Source organism: Daktulosphaira vitifoliae, unplaced genomic scaffold (genome assembly GCF_025091365.1).
Source record: "Daktulosphaira vitifoliae isolate Bord-2020 unplaced genomic scaffold, ASM2509136v1 Scaffold_5, whole genome shotgun sequence".
In the NCBI taxonomy this organism is placed as follows: Eukaryota; Metazoa; Arthropoda; class Insecta; order Hemiptera; family Phylloxeridae; genus Daktulosphaira; species Daktulosphaira vitifoliae.
This window is the reverse complement of record NW_026099576.1, coordinates 32,228,511-32,249,041: the sequence shown is the minus strand read 5'-3', so window position 1 is coordinate 32,249,041 and position 20,531 is coordinate 32,228,511. Positions and strand designations below refer to the sequence as shown.

General features: G+C 26.0%; 1 protein-coding gene and 1 long non-coding RNA gene across 5 annotated transcripts in view; one reads left to right on the top strand and one right to left on the bottom strand.

Moving 5' to 3' along the window:
* Window positions 1–20,531, top strand: part of LOC126907907 (neuronal PAS domain-containing protein 2-like) — a 59,455-nt gene that overhangs the window by 28,197 nt on the left and 10,727 nt on the right. For 3 of the 4 annotated variants that reach the window (XM_050689573.1, XM_050689571.1, XM_050689572.1), the window contains 2 exons: window positions 18,588–18,754; window positions 18,830–18,909. In XM_050689573.1, the coding sequence (XP_050545530.1) occupies window positions 18,588–18,754; window positions 18,830–18,909 (247 nt within the window). Of the gene's footprint in view, window positions 1–18,481; window positions 18,508–18,587; window positions 18,755–18,829; window positions 18,910–20,531 lie in introns of those variants that run through there. The other variant, XM_050689574.1, reaches the window with a different exon arrangement.
* Window positions 1,021–3,012, bottom strand: LOC126907913 (uncharacterized). Its single transcript, XR_007704651.1, has 3 exons — window positions 2,901–3,012; window positions 2,777–2,823; window positions 1,021–1,257 (listed from the first exon to the last, which is right to left on the bottom strand). It is a non-coding gene; the product is annotated as an uncharacterized LOC126907913 (long non-coding RNA).

Below are 20,531 nucleotides of genomic sequence, written 5' to 3'. Positions count from 1 at the left end.
AAATTACGATAGGACAATTATTTACTTTAATTGACGAATTTTTAATAACATAAAAATAATGTTGATATATTTAAAAAATCATTAAATCATTAAACATCAAACATTTTTTTTTTTTCTGACTAGTGATTTGACTATGCTTTCAATATTTTTTAATGTTTAGAATACAGAGCGTCCTTTGTGTCGAATATATTCTTGAACTTTTGATTCGCTGAATATATTTTGTTATAGTCTTTTATAAATACTTGTTAAAATATAGAACTATAATAATATCACAAATATAAATTATTTATTTTTATGTATGAAGAAATAAAATGTCTAAAAAAATTACCAGAAGTATTAAAAATTATCACAATAGCCTTCTATATATTTAATTATATAGAATATATATTTAAAATATAAAATTTGTCAGAACAGACCGGGAACACTGTGTATTAGTATATTATTAGTAATTATTATATTTGTGGAAGATTATTCATCGACCCAATTTTATGATTAAGTATCTCTAATACACTTCACCTTATTGGTTTTGCAAAAGCTTAATTGTATTGTAAAATAAAATTTGCGTGCAATCATTTATTTGTAGATACTATATATGTTCGTATTTTTATAGAGGCTTCATATTTAATGATAGTTGCTGATATGAAACATAATTTTTGTTCGTCCTTCACTATATAGTTAGATGGCAAAAATAATATAATACTATATTTACATAATTTAAATTTTACATGCCAGTGAATTTTCCAATTCTATAAATTCTATATTAAACATCGAAATGTGTAGTTTGGCGGGTAGCTGTAAATTTTTTATTAGTGTTCCTTTTTAATCATAATGAAACATTTCTTGTCCATAAATATTATTCCTCTGTTAACAATTGTTTTGTACTTTAAATTTTACAAACTTTAAACTTTTAATTTACTGTATTATGATAATAAAATTACTCCCTCTACATTTTATAGAAATCCAAGATTATTATTTTGTATTATTTCTTCTATATTATTTTTAAAGTATACATTCAAAACAATCGTTAATTATACTTGATGTTATGTTTAAATTATTAAAAAGTCTAATTATAGTAAAACTTCGTAGATAATCTCTATATTAGCAATCTGAATTTATTTCACTGGAACGGTTTGACGATAGTTACACTTTTATATAAGTTTCTGTTTTGTGTGATAATCCAATGTATTTTGATATTCTGATTTAAATATGATGATTCCTAATATTCCTGCGCGCGTTACATAATCTGGTATCTATAAACTATAAACAAAATGTAATTACACAAATAAATCCACTAATATCTCAAATTTCAACAAGTATTTTACTTACAAAACTACCCTAAAAACTAAAATTATGGAATAGTCTAATATGTAAAACGATAGAATAAATAATCTAACAAATAATTAATTAATTAACTTGCTAAAAATTTAAGTCATTTATTGATAGCATATTTTCTTACTATAATTATATAAATTTGAATAAAAAATAAAAAAAACATTCTGAATGGCAAAATTTATTATTTAAACATTCTTGATATTTTAAGTTTAACTTTTTTTTAAATTTTTTTAATATTAAATTATATAATAATTATACATTGATAACATTATTACTCTGTTTGTCATCTTTACTATTACAATAATACAATTATATTATTATTATGTAATTATTATCATTGAGTGGATTAACTAGCTCAGTCGGTAACGTGTTATGCTTAAGTTCGTAGGTATCACGTTCAATTCCGTTGCGCTGGCCTATGTAGGTTTTTCTGTATTCTCTGGTACAAGCAATAGCTTTTAAAGAATACTTTTAACATTATTACATTAATTACCGTTAAGAAGGGACCATTAAAGAAACGTTATATTTTAATTTTTTTTATTCACGCCATTAGTATTATGAGTTTAGTTAAAGTTGATCTTTTTTTCCCGGCAATATTTTAGCTACATTAAAAATAAAAGCAATTATTATTGTTTCTTGTACCATTATTTAGACTCGGCAAAAGTTAGGACTAGTTCTGAGTATGGTATAAATTTTATTGCATTTTATATCTTATTATGAATGCTTACACGATTAATTGCGATATGTCTAATTTAATTTGATGAATAACATGATTTTTAAATATTTCATATTGGTTTTTAGTAGAAGTATCAGATAAAAATATTTGGTTAATAACTAAACAGTGTAATATATATTTATCAGATTCATTTTTATTCCGAAGGTAAATACTAAAATTGATAATATATTACTATTTTATTCTAACTGTACAAGTTTTTGCTATACTAACACTATTTTATGCATGGATATAAAGTTTTTGAGATTTAAAAGCTAGTGCAATTCAAAATAATTCTTTTAGTCTTATTAGATATATGTGTTGCATTTTCAGCAATTTCATTAATTATATGAATTGCAGACTTGTATAATTATTTTGCGTCCACGGACAATAGCAATATAATTAAGTTTAATATTTAACTTGTTGTAGTTCATACGAATTAGTCTATGTACATTGTTAAATTTCGATAAAAGTGTCTATACAATTTAATTGAAACCAAATAAAAATTTTAACAATTGATAATGTAATCAAATTTTGAGGAATAACGTGTGGTGAAATTTAAATCACGTTCTTATAGAATATTTCAAAAGTTCTAAAAACTTTGGAGTTGTTAATGTTAACTAAGGCATATAACAGAAATGTTCCAAAACTACATTGAAATTATGTTAAGCCAAGTTTTGATGATCGTATTATTTTTATTAAAAATTATAAAAAAATTCTCCTCGTACATACCCAAATATCACTCATCCCATATCAAGTGAGATTTGAATAGTAACCATCTGAAAAAGTGTTATTTCAAAAACAATTTTAAATGTTGTTATTTGTATTATTTTTTCGATAATTGTTTTAAAAATACCTTAGTTTCGTGTCATATCATAGTTTATTACGCAGTGAACGTGAGGTCGAAGAAAAACTTGTTATTTTAATTTTATAACTTATTTATACACATTTAATAGAATGGTATCGATCGGAGAAAGTTCGAATAAAGCAAAAAGACCTGTCAAAATGTATGCGATTATGACTGCATTATTAATACACATTCGTTTTTCATTTTGAAAATTGGCTTTTCTCGACAATATTAATTTTTTTGTATAAATGTAGTAGATTAAGCGTGTTATTGTTTTATAGTCTGAAGTAGATTATTTGTATTTATAGAATGTAAAATGTTGGCTTAACAAAAGACATAAAATTAATATATCTTCAAAAAATGTTGTTGTTTAGCTGTTCAAACGTAATCCACACCCTATGGTATATTTGTAAGAGCGTAATACTTGTAATAATCAAATTTAATATTTTAGAAATATTTTTTCATAGCAATTTAAAAGTTTGTTCACTTAAATCTTGTTTTTTTTTTTTTTACTTTATTTTACTTCAATTACTTTATTTCCAATTTCAGCTGTTTAAAATTTGCTGACCTAATTTTACTAACATCATCACAAGATGAGCTTGTGTATGATATGATTAAATAATTTAACACATTATTATTATCTTTTTCAATAAAACCATGTTTGAATTCTTAATGAATTTTTTTTTGTTAAAGCCAAGATTCCTAATAATGGTTTAAATGCATTTATAATTGCTAAATAAATTATTGTTGCCGTATTATGCAACTACTACAATGTGCAGGTTTATTTTATCTATCCATTCAAATTAATAAAACGTGTAGACGATAAAAGATCCTTATTAGTATTAACATACATAATTGTTTACTGTTCGATGTTCGTTTTAACTATACAAGATTTCTTGTTTTCATGAACTATCATTATATTCATCATTAATTTTCATTATCATTTTTACAAATAGCTTAGAACTAAAGTTAATAGTTTTTCTCTAAACAACTTTTAAGTTGAATTTTCCCTTATTATTTAAATCAAACTTAAATAATTCTCATTGGCTTTTCACTAGAAAAAGTTAACTATTAACATAAGTTTTGACTGAAAAGAAAAGTTATTTTTATGCTTTCTATTTCGTTAAATACATAAATACGATTATAGGTTAAATTGAGATTTTCATAAATTTTATTTTTCTCGATTGAAACAAGTTGTTTCTATTTTTTAAAAATCAAAGCTCTAAAAAGATCATTTCATTCTTGGAATCGCTTAAAAAACCTAAATTAATTTGCAAAAGTTGTGTTATTTTTTCTGTCGACGTCTATCCAAAAACCAAATTAGTAATAGATTCTGAATTGTTACATATTTTCAAATAATCATACATAATTTGATACTGAACATCAACTAGGTTAACTTAACATAACCTAACGACCTTCAATAACTTTCCTTATTCCCTTGCATAGGCATTAAAATCATCATTATAACTTTTGAATCAAAAGCGATTGTAAATTTTAGTTTCACATACATTTTTAATTATATGTACTTAAAGTGTTGCGAATATTTTTAATATGTTATTTTATAATATTTGCTTATATTGTAGTATACAATGATGTAAACACATTGATTGATACGTTTCTATAATAGAGTTAACTTTAAGCAAATATTTATTAATCATGGTATTTCTTTTATATTCATTTTATAAAAAAAATTTAAATAATGACAGAAACATTAAGAAATTGATTTTTTTTGTTAAGCTGTTTAATGATTAGTGATATTAACTTTGAATCAAATAAACTATCCAGTGAATACTGCTCAGTTAATTTTCTAGATAAAATAACAGTTATATTTTTAATAATTATTTTTCCGTTATTAGCCACGTTAATGCTACAAAATGACTTTGTTTTAAATTCAGAATGAATATCTTTTTTTTTTATAATTATATTTTCTGTGAAATCCTGTTGCTGAAAAAAAATATTTGACCATTCACACTAACTTTTGTCTTTCTTTTTGAATTGTGTTAAAATTCAATGAAAAATTTGTATTTTCTCAATAATATTTGATTTTATATTGTAAGATTATAATTGTACTTAATCATATTTTTACTCGGTTACTGGGGTGTGTGCTTTTTTAATACCAACGTATTAAAATTACTTTTTTGATCTTGATGTCGAATGTTACATATTTACATATTTATTTAATTGGAAATGTCATACATGTAAGGACATGATACCAAATAAGTAAATTTGATAAATTAAAACAATACATAATTAATTAAAAAATTTCACAAAAATTTCAAGTTATTAATGATACCAAAAAATTAATAAAAAAAATATAAATTGTCGCATTTATTATGCTTTAATAATCTATCAAGTTCTTAAAATAAATATAAAAAAGATGAATTAGATTTTTAGTAATAATAGTTTACTAAAAAATATGAATTTTAACAAAATTTAGTAAAAGTGTTGTAACTTTTAGCAATTCAATTTGAGAAAAATAAATAAAATGAATTGCTTGAAATGGTAGTGTCATTCTCAATTTAAGTAACTAATCTTTAAACAAATATGAAGGTATTCAAATAAAAAGCAAAAAAATAAAAGTTGTTTGATTAATTTAAAAGTGAGTCTTAAGTTTTATGATTTTGAAGTAACATTTATGTATTTATTGACATGTTAGTTCTTTAGAATTTATATTTTAAATGAAGTTGGATAATCAAAAAACAAAATAAAACTAATATATGTAAATCGATGTTAATAATAGTAATATTTTAGATACTTCCGCCATTTTTAAACCAAGTTGCGTTTGAACAATAAAGACGTATTTAGTATATAGTATGATGCTTTTATCATGAGTCACTTATAAAATCAAAAATTAAAAATAATGTTGATAACTTTTGTTTTTTTTTTTCGTCTCTATAACCTTATAAGGTTGACGAATTTATTTGTTCAAGTGGCAATATACATAATGAACTATTTTATCATGGATAACACTGCATCAGATTTTTATGCTAAATAATATGACAGTTAATTCTGAATAGAATTTTGTCGATAATTCTAAATCTGACCTTAAAATTATCAGATTGTTCTAGTTTATCAGATAATCGATACTTAGATAAAATCAGGTAAACCCCAATTAAAACTTTAATGGACTATGTTTAATAGGTACTTGCTAAATTTGAGATCTATATATCAAGTTTAAGTGACTACACATGGCCCTTAAAGTTTAACGATCATTTAACAAAAATAAAAGCTTAACTTTTATTGCTCAAACCTATAATTATAATACTTTTTTGATGACCGATAAGAGATTTTACAAGGATTTTAAAAACGTAATTTTTATGTTTCTTGCATTTCTAGACATTGAAATAATTGCTGGTAACGATAAAAATCCTAAAAATCTAAATATATTTGAAATTATCACAATATTTTTATAAAATTATCTTTGATTCTAATATTAAATATATTTTAATATAAATGACGTTGCACTGTTCTACATAATTTTTGAAAAAAAAAATAGTTTAATTATATTTTATTTAGAATATGGTATCATATTTTTTGCTACAGAAAATTTTGATTTTGTATTAATTTTGCAGTGTGGCAATGATTTAATAAAGAAAATCATAGATCGAAACAAAATTTGTATGAGTATATCTGAATTTATTTACATTTTTATACATTGACGGGAAAAAGAGTGAATTTAAGAAATGTCTAGCAATAAAAAATAACAACGCCCACGCCCCTTCTTCAACTATTACTTTACATTATTCATAACTACTGAAATATTGGTATATAAATTTGTATCGACCAGTCATTTTATACTTAGACCATTATACAATAAATAATCTAGTTATTTATGTATGTTGCCATACTTAATAATTAATCATTTTTATTTTATCTACCATTAATTAATTAATTATTTTTAATACAATTTAAAAAATTGATCATAAATCATGATAAAATTATAACCCTGTATAAGAAGTATTTTTGAAATTATACTGAAATATAATATGAACTAAAGTAATATTGCTAAAATTTTGAAAAAATAATTTATATATTTTTGCATAGATGTATTGTTATCATACTCGTTTATTCTATTAATTTGAGCTGATATAAAACCGTCGACTTTACTTGCATTATTATTTTTATAGAAATGTGAGAATGTATGTATGCTATTTCCATATAGTACATCTTTACTAGCATATTAAAATTAAATGACTGTATTTTAAATTACTACTTTTATTATGCCCTGGATTAAAAAAGTTAATTGAATAAAAAGCAGTACAAATATTGAAATTTTTAATTAAAAATTACTGCGTTTATGTAATATTACAACTGGTTGTTTTTAAATTTTAAATTCAGTAGTTATTTGTGTTAACTTGACGCCACACGTCTGTTGAATAAAGCATCATTGTCTATCAGAAGACCAGTTAAAACAGAAAGTAACATATAACTTATCGTACCATAATGTGTTTCCGCTTAATTCGGTATCGCATTCTGATCTATTATTGTGTTCACCTAGTATGAAAATATTTTATTTTTATGCGTTTCCCATGAAATTCCCTAAATTACTTTAGTTATCACAGATTGTTCTGTAGTATACATTGTATAACAAAGTTGATTACATTTTAGTAATACACTTACACTAATACAACATATCTTCATTTATTAATTTTTTCTGGAAAGTGAAATACTTATACAATATATAAATTATATTATTTCTGTTTTTTTTATGACAATTATGGTGCTAATAACTATTAGGGATCTATGCTAATACGTGGCGCGGATAAGTACAGCCCAAATTGTTATACGTATACTCTGCCCACGTTCCATACTCACTCTATGTATTAAAATGCTTCTAAAATTATCTTAACGTTATGGGCTCATCTAAATTTTTTTTAAGAAAAAATAGATTTTACAAAATTTTGAAAACGTTAAAAAAATATGTCTTGAGTGTAATCTAAAAGGGTAATAATTACTTATAAAAAAATTTGATGAAATGATAATTGGATCGAAAATTATTGAAAATGTTAATTGAAAATCTTCTTGCTTATTCTATATAATAAAACCAATTTTTTAAATATTTTAATTTAAAGATAATATTTTTTTATTGCCTGGTATTTTCATCGATTATTCTCTTAATAACAATAACGAAAACTGTTCATAGAACATTAATGTTTTTCTTACCATAAACAATCCCAAAATTATTTCAAAACTTCTTACCGTACTTTTGAAAAAGAAGTACAATGATTTTGCTATTAATAAAAATATGTGTGAAATTACTATGCTAAGTCACGTATTAATTAACTTATTTAAAAGATAATGATCTAATTAAGTAAATAACTGGTCGATAACCACTTTTGGACAATTATTTCAAAAGTTATTTACATTTTTAAAAAATTTTAAAATGAATTTTTAAGTTATCTATTTACTACTCTTTGTATCAAATAATGGAAATAGAATAGCATTATTTTTTCATGCTAAGTATAGTAACAGCGAAATCAAATGTTACCACGTATCATTTTTCACAGAACCATTTTTTTTTATATTTCTTATATAGTATATCAAAGCGAGTGATTTTGAATACGATCGTGTAAAATCTACATATATATATATATATATATATATATATATATATATATATATATGGCATGTGCTCTATCTTTAAAATTATAAAATATTTAATAATTTTTTTTCATTTCAAAAGGTAATAGTATTTTATGCTCTACGATTTTCAAATTTGAACCTACCCCTCCTTTCTACTCCATAAAATAGTCTAACTAAAAAAAATGAGCAGTCTTTAACATCTTTTGAATAAGTATTTTGAAAGTTATTATAATATAAGATTATAAAAGCTGTATGTTCAAGTCACAGTTAAACAACGCCTTATGTGCAATGTTCATTCTTTATATAAATTCAAAGTTGAAAAATATTACACATTGTTTTTTTTTTGTGATGTGTTCTTCATGTAGGTGGTATTTAAATTCCATTGTAATCGATTTAAAACGAAGAGTACTTATCATTATCCCGAGAGTAATAGGATTAATATGAATATTTTTAGTCATTTCTGAGCAAATTCTACTTCATGGGCGTTTGACGACAGTTAAAAATACAACAAATTTACACACGTGAATGCGCGTGTGATTTGATAAAAAGCAACAAGAACAACATAAAATAAACTCTGCGAACGACTTATTCAGATCTTTTTAGTGTGAATAAATCTTAGAATTAATTTATTCCTGTGAATCAATTATTTTTTAAGTTGAAAGAACTTCTTGTTCTAGACAAGTATGTTAAGTAGGAGTTTTTCAATATGATGATTACAATTGAATGATTTTGGTAATTCTGTCAGGATTAATTTTATGATAAAAAAATTTAAATCGTTTACTTTATGAGTTAATGCATTTTTAAAACTACTGTCGTATTTTCATGGTAGTCGTATACACTTGGTATGTTCATTATTGTGAACAATGTTTCTATTTCTTTTCTTTAAAGCTACAAAGTTCAAAGTTGCTTATGTGTGCGATGTCAAAAATCCATTTACATATGTTTCAACAGAAATTCTTTACGCGCAATTATACTTGCACGTTATTTTAATATTGTATAATAACACATACATGAAATCATGGTAGTTTTGCTAAAATGTAATAATACCCCGTGTTTTTACCTTTAATGACAATAGAACATTACAGAGTTGCTGATAGAATCTAGTTTCTTCTATGACATGTCCTCGATTTAAAATCGCAATACCGAAAATAATAAATCAACAATTCAAGAAATCATTTTTAGCATAGAGTTCCCATGATTTTTATATTGTGTCTCTACATTTTTAAATCCTTTTTTTATTAGTTATAATATCCATAAAATATAATTTTATACAGAAAAGTATGTCGAATAATAGTTTTTAGTAAAATTCAGTTATTAATTAAAGAAAAATATCTCTACAATTTTTTTAGATTAATAGCATCTAAAAAACTTTGAAAGAAGGGCTCATCTAGTGGTTTTAGTATTATTTGTAGTATTACTATGAAAATATTGCACTTATGAAATATTATATTAGGAAATTTTCTGTCAGCTTAATGCAGGAAACTAGGTCATTGCCTCTAGGCCCCTTGCCTAGTACGTTGTTGATTTGAGGAAAACCCTGCTATTTTTGGGTATTTGCATTAAGTGGAAAACCTTTTTTTTACTTGTAGGCTCCTAATAAAAATTTTCTCATAGTTTCAGGCTGACACTGTTATTATGTATCATTAAGTTTAATCTGATTTAAAAAATAATTTTTTTATTTTTATTAAAGAACTAAAAATATGTTAAAAAACAAGAGTCGATGATCAAAATATCTTTCGTCTTGCACATTGTACAAGAGAAAAGATTTGTATTTATATTTAACAAAAATGTTAAATCCTGTGTCCTGATACAGAGTAGTGCACTATGTATTTCTAATCTAATCATTTTTTTCTACATAATATTTTGCAATAAAACTATTATTATTACTTAGTACTATAAAAATATAAACACTGAAATATGTATTAAGAAAGGGCGTAGGCGCAAAATGAGGGTCTAGAGATTGGCTTAGCCTCCCTAATTCTGTTGCGGGCCCCTATAAATTATAAAAATAATATGAATTTGTGTAGAAATATTTTTTAAGATGAAAAAATTAAGTTGAATTCCCCGAGTATTTTGTTCAAATTGAGAAAAGAACAGAAGAAAACATATTCTTTAAGCGTTAACCAATAGGACCTTTAAAGATGTTTTTGCTACTAATTTTTTTTTTAAATCTTCTCCAATAATTGTCTTAATTTTCAATAATATAAAAAAATATATTATTTCTCTTGATATGTTATAACTCATGTTATAGTTCTAAAATTTAAAAATATAAAATGAAAAATATCTAGTAGTTCAGAATTAGAATTTTCCAAACAACTTTATTAATAAATTTATTAACAGTTGTGATTATAGATATAAGTTTTCATTGGAAAAGGACCAAAAATCTTTGAAAATTCATTAATTCCATACGTGGGTTAAATAATTTCTTTGTTCTTGGGAAATTTTACCATTAAAAAGATTGCTTTAATATAATATTGCTCAAAAAATGTATAGTGTGATAAAAAAAAAAGTATCATAAAAAATATGACTTGCCGTAGTTTAGTTATTTTCCAATATCGTATTTAATTATAAATTTTTATCAAGTTTTATAATCAATATTAATAAAACTCCTAAATAAAACCGGTGCATCATTACTGTGATTATTTATAACTATATATTTGTCACAATTTGATAATTAAAACTCTTAGTTAAAATTAACTAAACCTAATAATGTTGCATACCTAAAATATAATATGTTTGTTATTTTTAATAAATTAGTGCACAAAAATAATTATAATCTGCCAACAACATCTTTTTGTATTACAAAATGTATTTTATATGTGTATTAGTTTTGAATTTCGTTTATTATTATAGCCTCGTGACGATGAGAAACTAATTATTCGCTTGTTTTCTTCGTTATTATTGTACTTTTATTGTTGTATAAATATCTATTACCCTCTCTAAAGTATGTAGATGAAAACATGTTATGTTTACTTCTATTTTGTAACGTTAGTATATCAAATGTAGCAAAAGGGCCTTTGAGATTCCGGAAATCAAGATGACTGTGTATTGATATAGTTTACTGTTACAGTTACTGAAACTCACCACCTCCCTTGGTGTATGAAAATAGGTGTAACTTATACAAATAACTAAATAACCGCTGTCATTTAGAACCCTAAGTTTAATAAATGTAAACGTTAAAAGATACACGTGTATATTATAATTTGTTGATTACGACTTTCATGTATAAAGAAACAGTTATTTATAACGCAGTTTTAATTTTCGGTAATGTCAAAAATTAAACATTTAATTAGTAGTAACGTAACAAATAGGGTTTCAACATTTAAGTCTATAATACAATTAATACAATATATGAGAGATTTATTACATGGTTATTGAGATACTGTATTGATTAAAGTGATATAATCACAATTTGTCATTTTTAGGTGATTAAAGAATTGCACAAGTTACCATATAAAACCCCTTTGTAAGTAGATTAATGATTGAATCTTCAAATAATGTACGCAAATAAAAAATGATACATACAAGGTGATTCTTTTAACGCTATCCACTCAATTTCTCTTTCAATAAGGTTTTTAATTTTTTTTTGTATTTTAATAGTTAAATATGTATTTCCATTTATCTGTTATAAAATAATTTTTAGGTCCCTATATCTTTTAGGGTTGTCAACTCTATTTCTTTAAATGACAACGTACATATCGAGCTATTTTATAAAAAAGAAAATTACTTAAGATATTAGCTATGGACCTAAAAATTATTTTATAATAGATGTTATCGTGAACTACTTATAATAAAAACTTAACGAAAAAATAATAATAACATTGAAAAATAAAATATTTCTCTTTTTAATTACATTTTTATACTTAAATAAGAGAAGACTTAACAACCGTTAATTTTTTATTTAAATGTTTTATTTAATTTCAAAATAGCCATTTTCTTACAAAAAAATTTGATGGGTCGATAACAACTTTAGAACAAACACTTATTGAGTTACAAGCATTTTAATACATACAGTAGATAGTATACGATATAATAATAAATAAAACGTTCAAAGCACGAGCAAAGTAAACAAAATTGTAGGGGTCGCAACATTAAAAAAAAAATGTTTGAGATGCTAACAGTGTTCATGATTTTCCTTTAACGGGGTTTGAGTTTCTAAAGTTGTAAAAAATTCGATCGCGAACTAGACAACTAGTAACTATGATTTTCCTATTTCAGAGAGGGCGGAGTGCACATCCACCTATACGAATTACCTTCATTCGAGCTTCCTACCCACTTTATGTATTAAAATGATTGGACTCAATATCAACTCTTTAATTTTTTATAAGAAACGCTCTACAAAAAAGGCTATTTTGAAGTTTCAAAAACATATAAATTTTTTTTAAAAAATTAACGTAAAATATCTATATATATATATTATTTATATATTTAAAAGTTGTAGAAGGATAATTTTTTATTACCAATTGAATCATGATCAATTTTATAGTGTATCACTGATCAAATATTTGTAAAAAATACATTATTTTGTTGCCTAGTTACTCAATTATATTTTAATAATTATATTTATAAAAATACTGTTAATTAAATATCACTTAGGAATTAGTACGCGGGTCGTTGTTGAATACCTGTTTTAATTTAAAAGTAATCATTAGTTTAAAGCTGAGATTTTAAGATGCGCGTCGTAACTTGACTTAGATCGTGGCTTAGGGATGGTACTTTTATTTATCATCTACTACGCTATCATGATAGCGTAGTAGAATTCAATCCTTTCCTCGCGTTTTGTGATAAACAAGATGATTAACCTTGATTGACAGTAACTCCTACATAAGTTAGCAAAGTCTAAAGAAATGAACATGTTACTAGGTTTGCCCTAGTTAAATAATAAATTAGTTCAGTATAAATTACTTTCACTACTTTTATCTAAGCAAATATTTTTTTCACATTTCCAAATAAATATCAACTCAATTAATAAACCACAATCATTTAAACAATTTTCGAATGATGTGTTTTTTAAGTATAAGATTGACTTGGTGCTGCTATAGTAAAATTATTATTAAGTCTGCCGAGTATTTCATTTATTATTAATTATTTATGGTTGTTGATTTGACTGCTGTTGCGTTAACGCTCGTAAAAAGAGGGGAATTGAGTGACGGCAAGAACGTTGGAATGGGGTCGCTGTGCGTTACTTTTATACCTACCTACTTATGTTCAAGGGGTGGCAACAGGCGTTTACTACCACCTCTCTCTAGTTTCTTGCGGCAGCGCTTGTGCTGCGATTATTAAATGATATTAGTTCTAATAGATTTCATTAAAATTTCTAGATCTTAAGTTACGTTATATTTCTGTAGTGTCGCGACATGTTTGAATTTATTTATATTTTTATTATAAGTATTGTATCTGGCTGTGTCGCTTAGTGTTGTTGCTTGGTAACCTCATTGGCTTTATTATTAATTTATGGCTGTTTTTACCATGAAAACATCAAGGCCGATGACAGCCAGTGGGGTAAGGGTGGTTTAAGCGTTCGATATCTGTTCACCCCTCAGGTATGGTACGGTTTTCGACCACCCCTTTAATCGGGGTAAATGGTGACTTTCTTGATCGTTGTTTACTCATGGGAAATGGACGCTATTGAGGATTAAATCGAGTAAATAAACAACATAATAGTGAAAAATGTCAATGTATATATTTACATGTATGTATCGTCTACTTAATAACTAATGATTTTAATACAAAAAATTTTATGAACTACATTGTATAGCGTTCTTTCAACAATAACATCACAATACTTTTGTCGTGCATAATTTTTCAAAATAATTCATTGTTCTACTATTATGAATAAGAAATTAATTAACCCATCACTTATTGTAATGATGGATGGTAACTTCAAGTGTAAATTGTTGAAATCTACATGTTTTTAACCGTCTGTATCAATTACTGTGAGAGATTTCCATCGATGTACGTACAACAAGTTTATCAGATATAAATACTATTGAAAGTAGTAGTGTTGTTGTTGTTTACCTGTGTCGAACTGTTACTACCGCCGGAACTCTCATAAGTCGGTTATACGTTCTGGCGCGGGGGTGGTGCTTGTTCGCCTGGATTTCAGAGTACCGGTGGGTGCCTCGTTCGAAGAGGAGGGTAGAACGGTGAGGGTTTTCGCCGAACCGCGCTGGGTTCGCACGCGCCTATCTTTTTCTGAGAAGTCTCTTTATAGATCCGGCTTGGTTATTCAATGGCTGTTTGGAGGAGGCCGTCGAGGGTTGGCTGCTTGCCTCTCTCCATTTGAAAATTTTTTTTCGCGTTTCCGTGTTCTGGCTGATTTTTGGTTCCCTATGCGCGTTTCTTTTTCGAGATCCCAAGAAATCTCCGTTTTCGAGACGAGGAGAGGGGTCAGCCTATAGAAGCGCACGTGTACTCGTCGGCTGCTGCCCAGACAAATTTATCGAAGTCTTGGCGGTCGACTGTTGACCCCGAATGATACACGCACGCGCTGCTATTTGCGGACTTGGTAAACAAAAATTCCAGTTTTTACAACTAATGTTAGGGAGAATTTCTATTTTTTTGTTGTTTTATTCGTAATTTTTTTTTTTTTTGCTTCTGGAACGCAACACGCACTTTTTTTATTATAATTACTGTTCTGAATATTTGTGCGTGTTTGCGTGTCTCCGACTTATTATTAGTTTCTAGTGGATAAAACACGTGCGCCAGATCTACCGATGTTATTCTTCTCAATAAATAGTATAACATATAAATCACTTGTGTGAATCCAACAAGAAGTTCTATGTTCTTAATTAGGAATCCATCCAATGTTTAAGGATTATTGTTAAACAAAGAATTTTATTTATTTTGGCATATCATTGCATATGCCAAAATAAATAATCACATGTGAGGTGAAATTTTTTGAAATTTCCCTTTGTAAAAAAAAAAAAATTACATTATAATATATGAGTATTCAACATTTTTGAGGCCTCTACATTGTATTGAGTAATGTATTTTATTTAAATTTGAATAAAATATGAAATGATTTTTATATTTTAAAAACGATTCGAAAACTTATTTCTAGGATATTCGATAAAGTATTTTACCCAATTATGCAAATATTTTTACCTGTATTTACCTATTTTGTTTATTTTCCATTTCAAATTCTTAGTATTATTACTCAATAATTAAGTACTAAGTATTGATCTTTGTAATGTGTCACGATATTAAAATTTCCTCTCGAGTCCTCTTATCCTATTCGCAGCTTAAAATAGTGTATACTCTGACACAATAGGCCCCCGTTGAATTATAAATATGAAACGTCCTATAATATTTATTTTAGTTTTATTTAAATTTTTATTATAATTATAATAAGTTGGTTAAATTATTTGAAATACCACTCTTCCTCAGAAAAATTCGGGTTGTACTAATTAACACTATAATTGAATTGAAATTGTGTGCCCTGATTCTGATGTATTTTAAACCCTAATTTGATTAGAAATATTTTATGAATACTATTAGTTTAAATCTATTGTTTAAAGATTTTTCTGAACTTTTCTTTTGATCGATCAATTTATCGCTCAATTTAATATTATATTGTTGACGTCAGTAGATAAAAATCAGAACTGTCCAGTTAAATAAATTGATGATTGATTAATAAGCTGTAAAAAATATATTTATACTAGGAATAAGTTTAATTACTCTAGGTTATTTTGCATTGTATTTTAAATTATTTCTCATGGTTGATTTATTCTAATACATATTAAAATTTACGAATTTAATTATAATTCTTAAAGGGTCATATGTTCTTTTTAATTTTTTGTTTCAGTATTTTATTTTAGTTTTATAAAACAACAAGTTGTTTTCTTAAAATCAGAACTATACTTGTTACAAAAATCTGCGAACACCCGTATAAACATGTGAAGCATGTTTATGTTATTCAAAGCTCAGAGGCGTTATAGAGTTTTACTCAATATCTCTGCTGAAATAATAAATCAATATTCCCTAAATGTAAGTGCGCTTATAGCTTTATCGGGTTACGGAAATCAGCGCTCGTCTCTCTTCGTCTGCCCATTTGTTGTTTAACGTATTCCATGTTTATATCGCTCATTGCCACTGAGAGAAAGACTTGTATACATATGCCTAACGTGATGTTGCGCTTCAAACTCATTTGTCGTTGAATCGTAACTATTTTGATTTTTTTACAGAATGTGAGATACCGATGAACTTAAAACTGTGTCGTTAAAACCATTTTGTGATGTTCACGTTAAGCAACAAAATAATTAACTTCGTAAAGTAAATGAAAAATGGTTTTGTATTCATATTAACGTTTATATATACGTCATAATTGATATAGATATGACAAATAAATAAACTGACTTCTGAATCTAACTAATTGAGAAATTGAATATACCCTAGCATTTTCGAATAAACTTTCATGGTGACAATCCAAGATTCTTGAAGTTTTTTAGGCACAAATAGAGCTATTTGTATGAGCTATCACATATTAAAATGTGTGTAGTAGAAATAACTACCATATTTTATAATGTACAAGAATAATTAATGTGAATGCCATGCTATGGTTGTTGACGCGTGGTCTTTGTAATTTACCGAGACTGGTTTTTTTTTTTTGACATTAGATACAACAACCGATTTGTGATTTATTATGCATACAGCCTATGTTAACTCACATTAGGTTGGCTGACTACCTGCTTTGCCGTCCTGAAGTAATGCCTAACGGCAGTACCAGACCCACGATAATGTCGTTCTGTAGGAAAAAAAGTTTGGCCAACTACCATATTTCTTTGGAAGTGGAATTTTTACAACTCTAAATTATTGAGACAACCCAACTAATATGGGATTTATATATTTTATTTGTTCAGGTCATTATCACCGCGTTTATGGTTTGACCTTAGAGCATTATTTAGGGTAACATTGTCCGAGTACACAAAAGATGTCCTTAAATCAGAATTTTTTAAAAATATTTTTACCATAATAGATGGTTATGTAAGCTCAATAAAGTGTTGCTGTACTATTTTGCAATAATTAGAGCAAAACTTCCGCCGCGTGTGCCTCACACCCTTTTGAGTGCCCCACACAAGTGTCGCAATTTCCAATAGCCATCCTCACCGTCGCTGTTGTTGTTCCTCGTAGGCTTCTGCCTCAATCAATTCAATTATTTTTAACCGTTGCGCAGTCTACCCCTTCTTTATTCTTATCTTATTTATAGCATCGCCCTTATAGTGTTACGAGATGATTGAAATCACGTTGTTAATGTTTATTTGCGTTTGCTCGTAAATTCAATCTTGCGTAGTTGCTTGCAATGTTTTGTTTAATATTTCAACTTAAGAAAACCAGTGTAACACTTGTTGCACATTGAAATAATGTGCAACACAATGTAGATAAACCCTTTTATAAACCTGTTTTTCTTTATAAGTTACCGTTTATTATGTTTTAATGAAGTATTATGATTATTTTTATAATACATAATAATGACCAAAGTAATCAGTATTCGAGCCTTTTATTTTTAGCCTCGTGTAGATAAAAAAAAAAGACACTTAAGTATTATATATGGAAGATCAGGATGATCATTTAACTAAAATTTCAATCAAATTCGTCATGACTTGGCGTGGAAGCGCTTGTTTATAGCAAGTTTTCTATGTCTAAAACGCATATCAGCTGTGTATTTGTTGTCAATTGCATCAAGCGCAAGTCGAGCCAAAACGACATATCTGCGCATGTTGCATTCAAGGTTAAACGGTTCACTGCCAAGCTTTAAGAGTGCACTTCATCGTCACGGTTTCCCTGACTATTGTCAACAAAAACAAATTGTTTTTAATATGAGTTTATTTAGTTATTATTCAACTAAAAATTAGTGTAGTATTTCTCTTATACCTATATGTCTTTTGGAAAAATTTGATTAGTAATTATTATGCACCATGGTATATAGCTTTCGTTATGTTAGTGTTAATTCTAGTTAACTTACTACATTTATCATTGGAATTGATTCTAAGTCATAATTGTTGAATTTTTCTCTTAGTATTATGATCCTATTGTATGTAAAATTAAAAATTTAAGAAAATAATGTGTGTTTCAATTTTTATACTAATTGTGCGTTTACCCTTTGTTTAATAGATCCAGTAGAGCTCAACGAAATTTGGCTGAAAAACAGCGGCGAGATAAATTAAATAAATACATTAACGAGCTGTCTACACTGGTGCCATTGGTTTCTAGTTCGCCAAAAAAATTGGACAAAACTAGTGTACTCAGACTCAGTGCGACATGGCTGCGACTAAATCAAAGTGAGTGACCTTTACAACAGTGTAAAATAACAATTTTTAGAATATTAATAATTCCATGTAATTTATATTCTACAGTGTTAACAGCGTTCAAAGAACAAAGAGAAAAATTACCAAGCTACCTGAATTCTGTAAATTTGTGCGAATTGTTAATGGACGTAAGTATATTTGACAGTTTAAACGATTTTTATTGATAATTGGTAACTGACAAGAGTTTAAAAAAAAACAAAACTTTCTTACAAATTTAATTTTTCGAAATGTTGATAGTTTGAAATAAAATATACATACTTAATCGAATACATTGTGAAGTTGTCTCGATATCTTATCTCCTATATACAAAAGGCAACTGTAGTTGAAAAACATGCTTCTTTTTTGTTTAAATTCTGTATTTTAAATTTTAGATCTTAAACTTATATGATATAACCCTTTGAAAAATATTTTAATACAATATTTTTTAGTTTTGATGTAAAGCTATGAAGGTATTAATTTTACCATAATTTGTTAATTTCTTCTTTTTTCTTTTTCTTTTTTTTTTTTTTTCACTACTTAAACTAAGATCTCACTGGACCGATTTTTCTCAACACTATACAGATTTGCATTGAAGAGTTTCTTGCTATAGTGATATTAATAAGTCCAGATATCATCTATATATTTCCCAACTATTCTGCGACGCAACTGTACTGTGTTTTTTATTTTTAACAAATAATAAAACATATTATTTTAACGTAGTCAAAGTGTTCATAAAAAAAAATTATACATTATTTTTTTAGTTGTAATTTTTTAAAAAATTGCAAAAAAAATTTTAATTGTATCAAAAATTGTAGGATCTGTTAGTACAATTCTGTTCACCGTTCAACTAAAGATTTCATCAAATATTTTTATAGCTGTTGACTTCAATTTATCCCCTTTATTTAGCTTCAGTTTATTTTTTGTTGTTGTCAACCTGTCTTCATAATTAAAAACTATATAAATTTCAATAATACTGAATTCTTATTGGCAATAATCTTGGTTAATAATAGTGTTCAAGAAAACTATTCATTTATCATAATAAAAGATTATATATATAAAAGTTTGATTATGAAAAAATAGTGTTGTTTAATTGATTGAAACACAAAACTAAAGCTTTACTTTAAATGTTATGGTCCGTGTATGATCTTTTGATTACTTACTACGCACGTGGAATATTCTATTATATTAATTAAAATATGTCCTGAATAAACATTCGTGCTGCTAATTGAATATGTCAACGATGTGCAAATCTTATAAATCGTGTCAGTAAATTATGATTTAATTTAGAATAATTTACATGCAATTAACTTAAATTTACTTTTATAGTTTATGATACTAGTCATGGTACAAATTTTTATTTAAAGTTAAAAAGATTATTTTAAAATTTAATTATATTTTTTAATTACTAATTTTTTTTAGCATTATATCAGTTATCGAAGTTTTTTTTATTCTATTAATTATAAAATTTCAGTTATTTTTAAAGTAACATTGCATCATACTTTAACTTCAAAAAAAAAAATATATATATATATATATAAAGCATTGAGAGCATAAAAACTTGAAATTAATAAAGTTTCATTATACTAGAAACTTCCGAGATCTGTCGTTGAGTTAATATATATTTCGTCTTCATAAATAAAAAAGAAACCAAAAATAAAGTAGATAAATGAAAAAATACTTGCTAAATTAACTTAAAAGAAAAAACCTTTGGTAAAATTTTTTCACGTATTGCATAATGTTATATTATATATTTTATTTTTTCTCTTAAGAA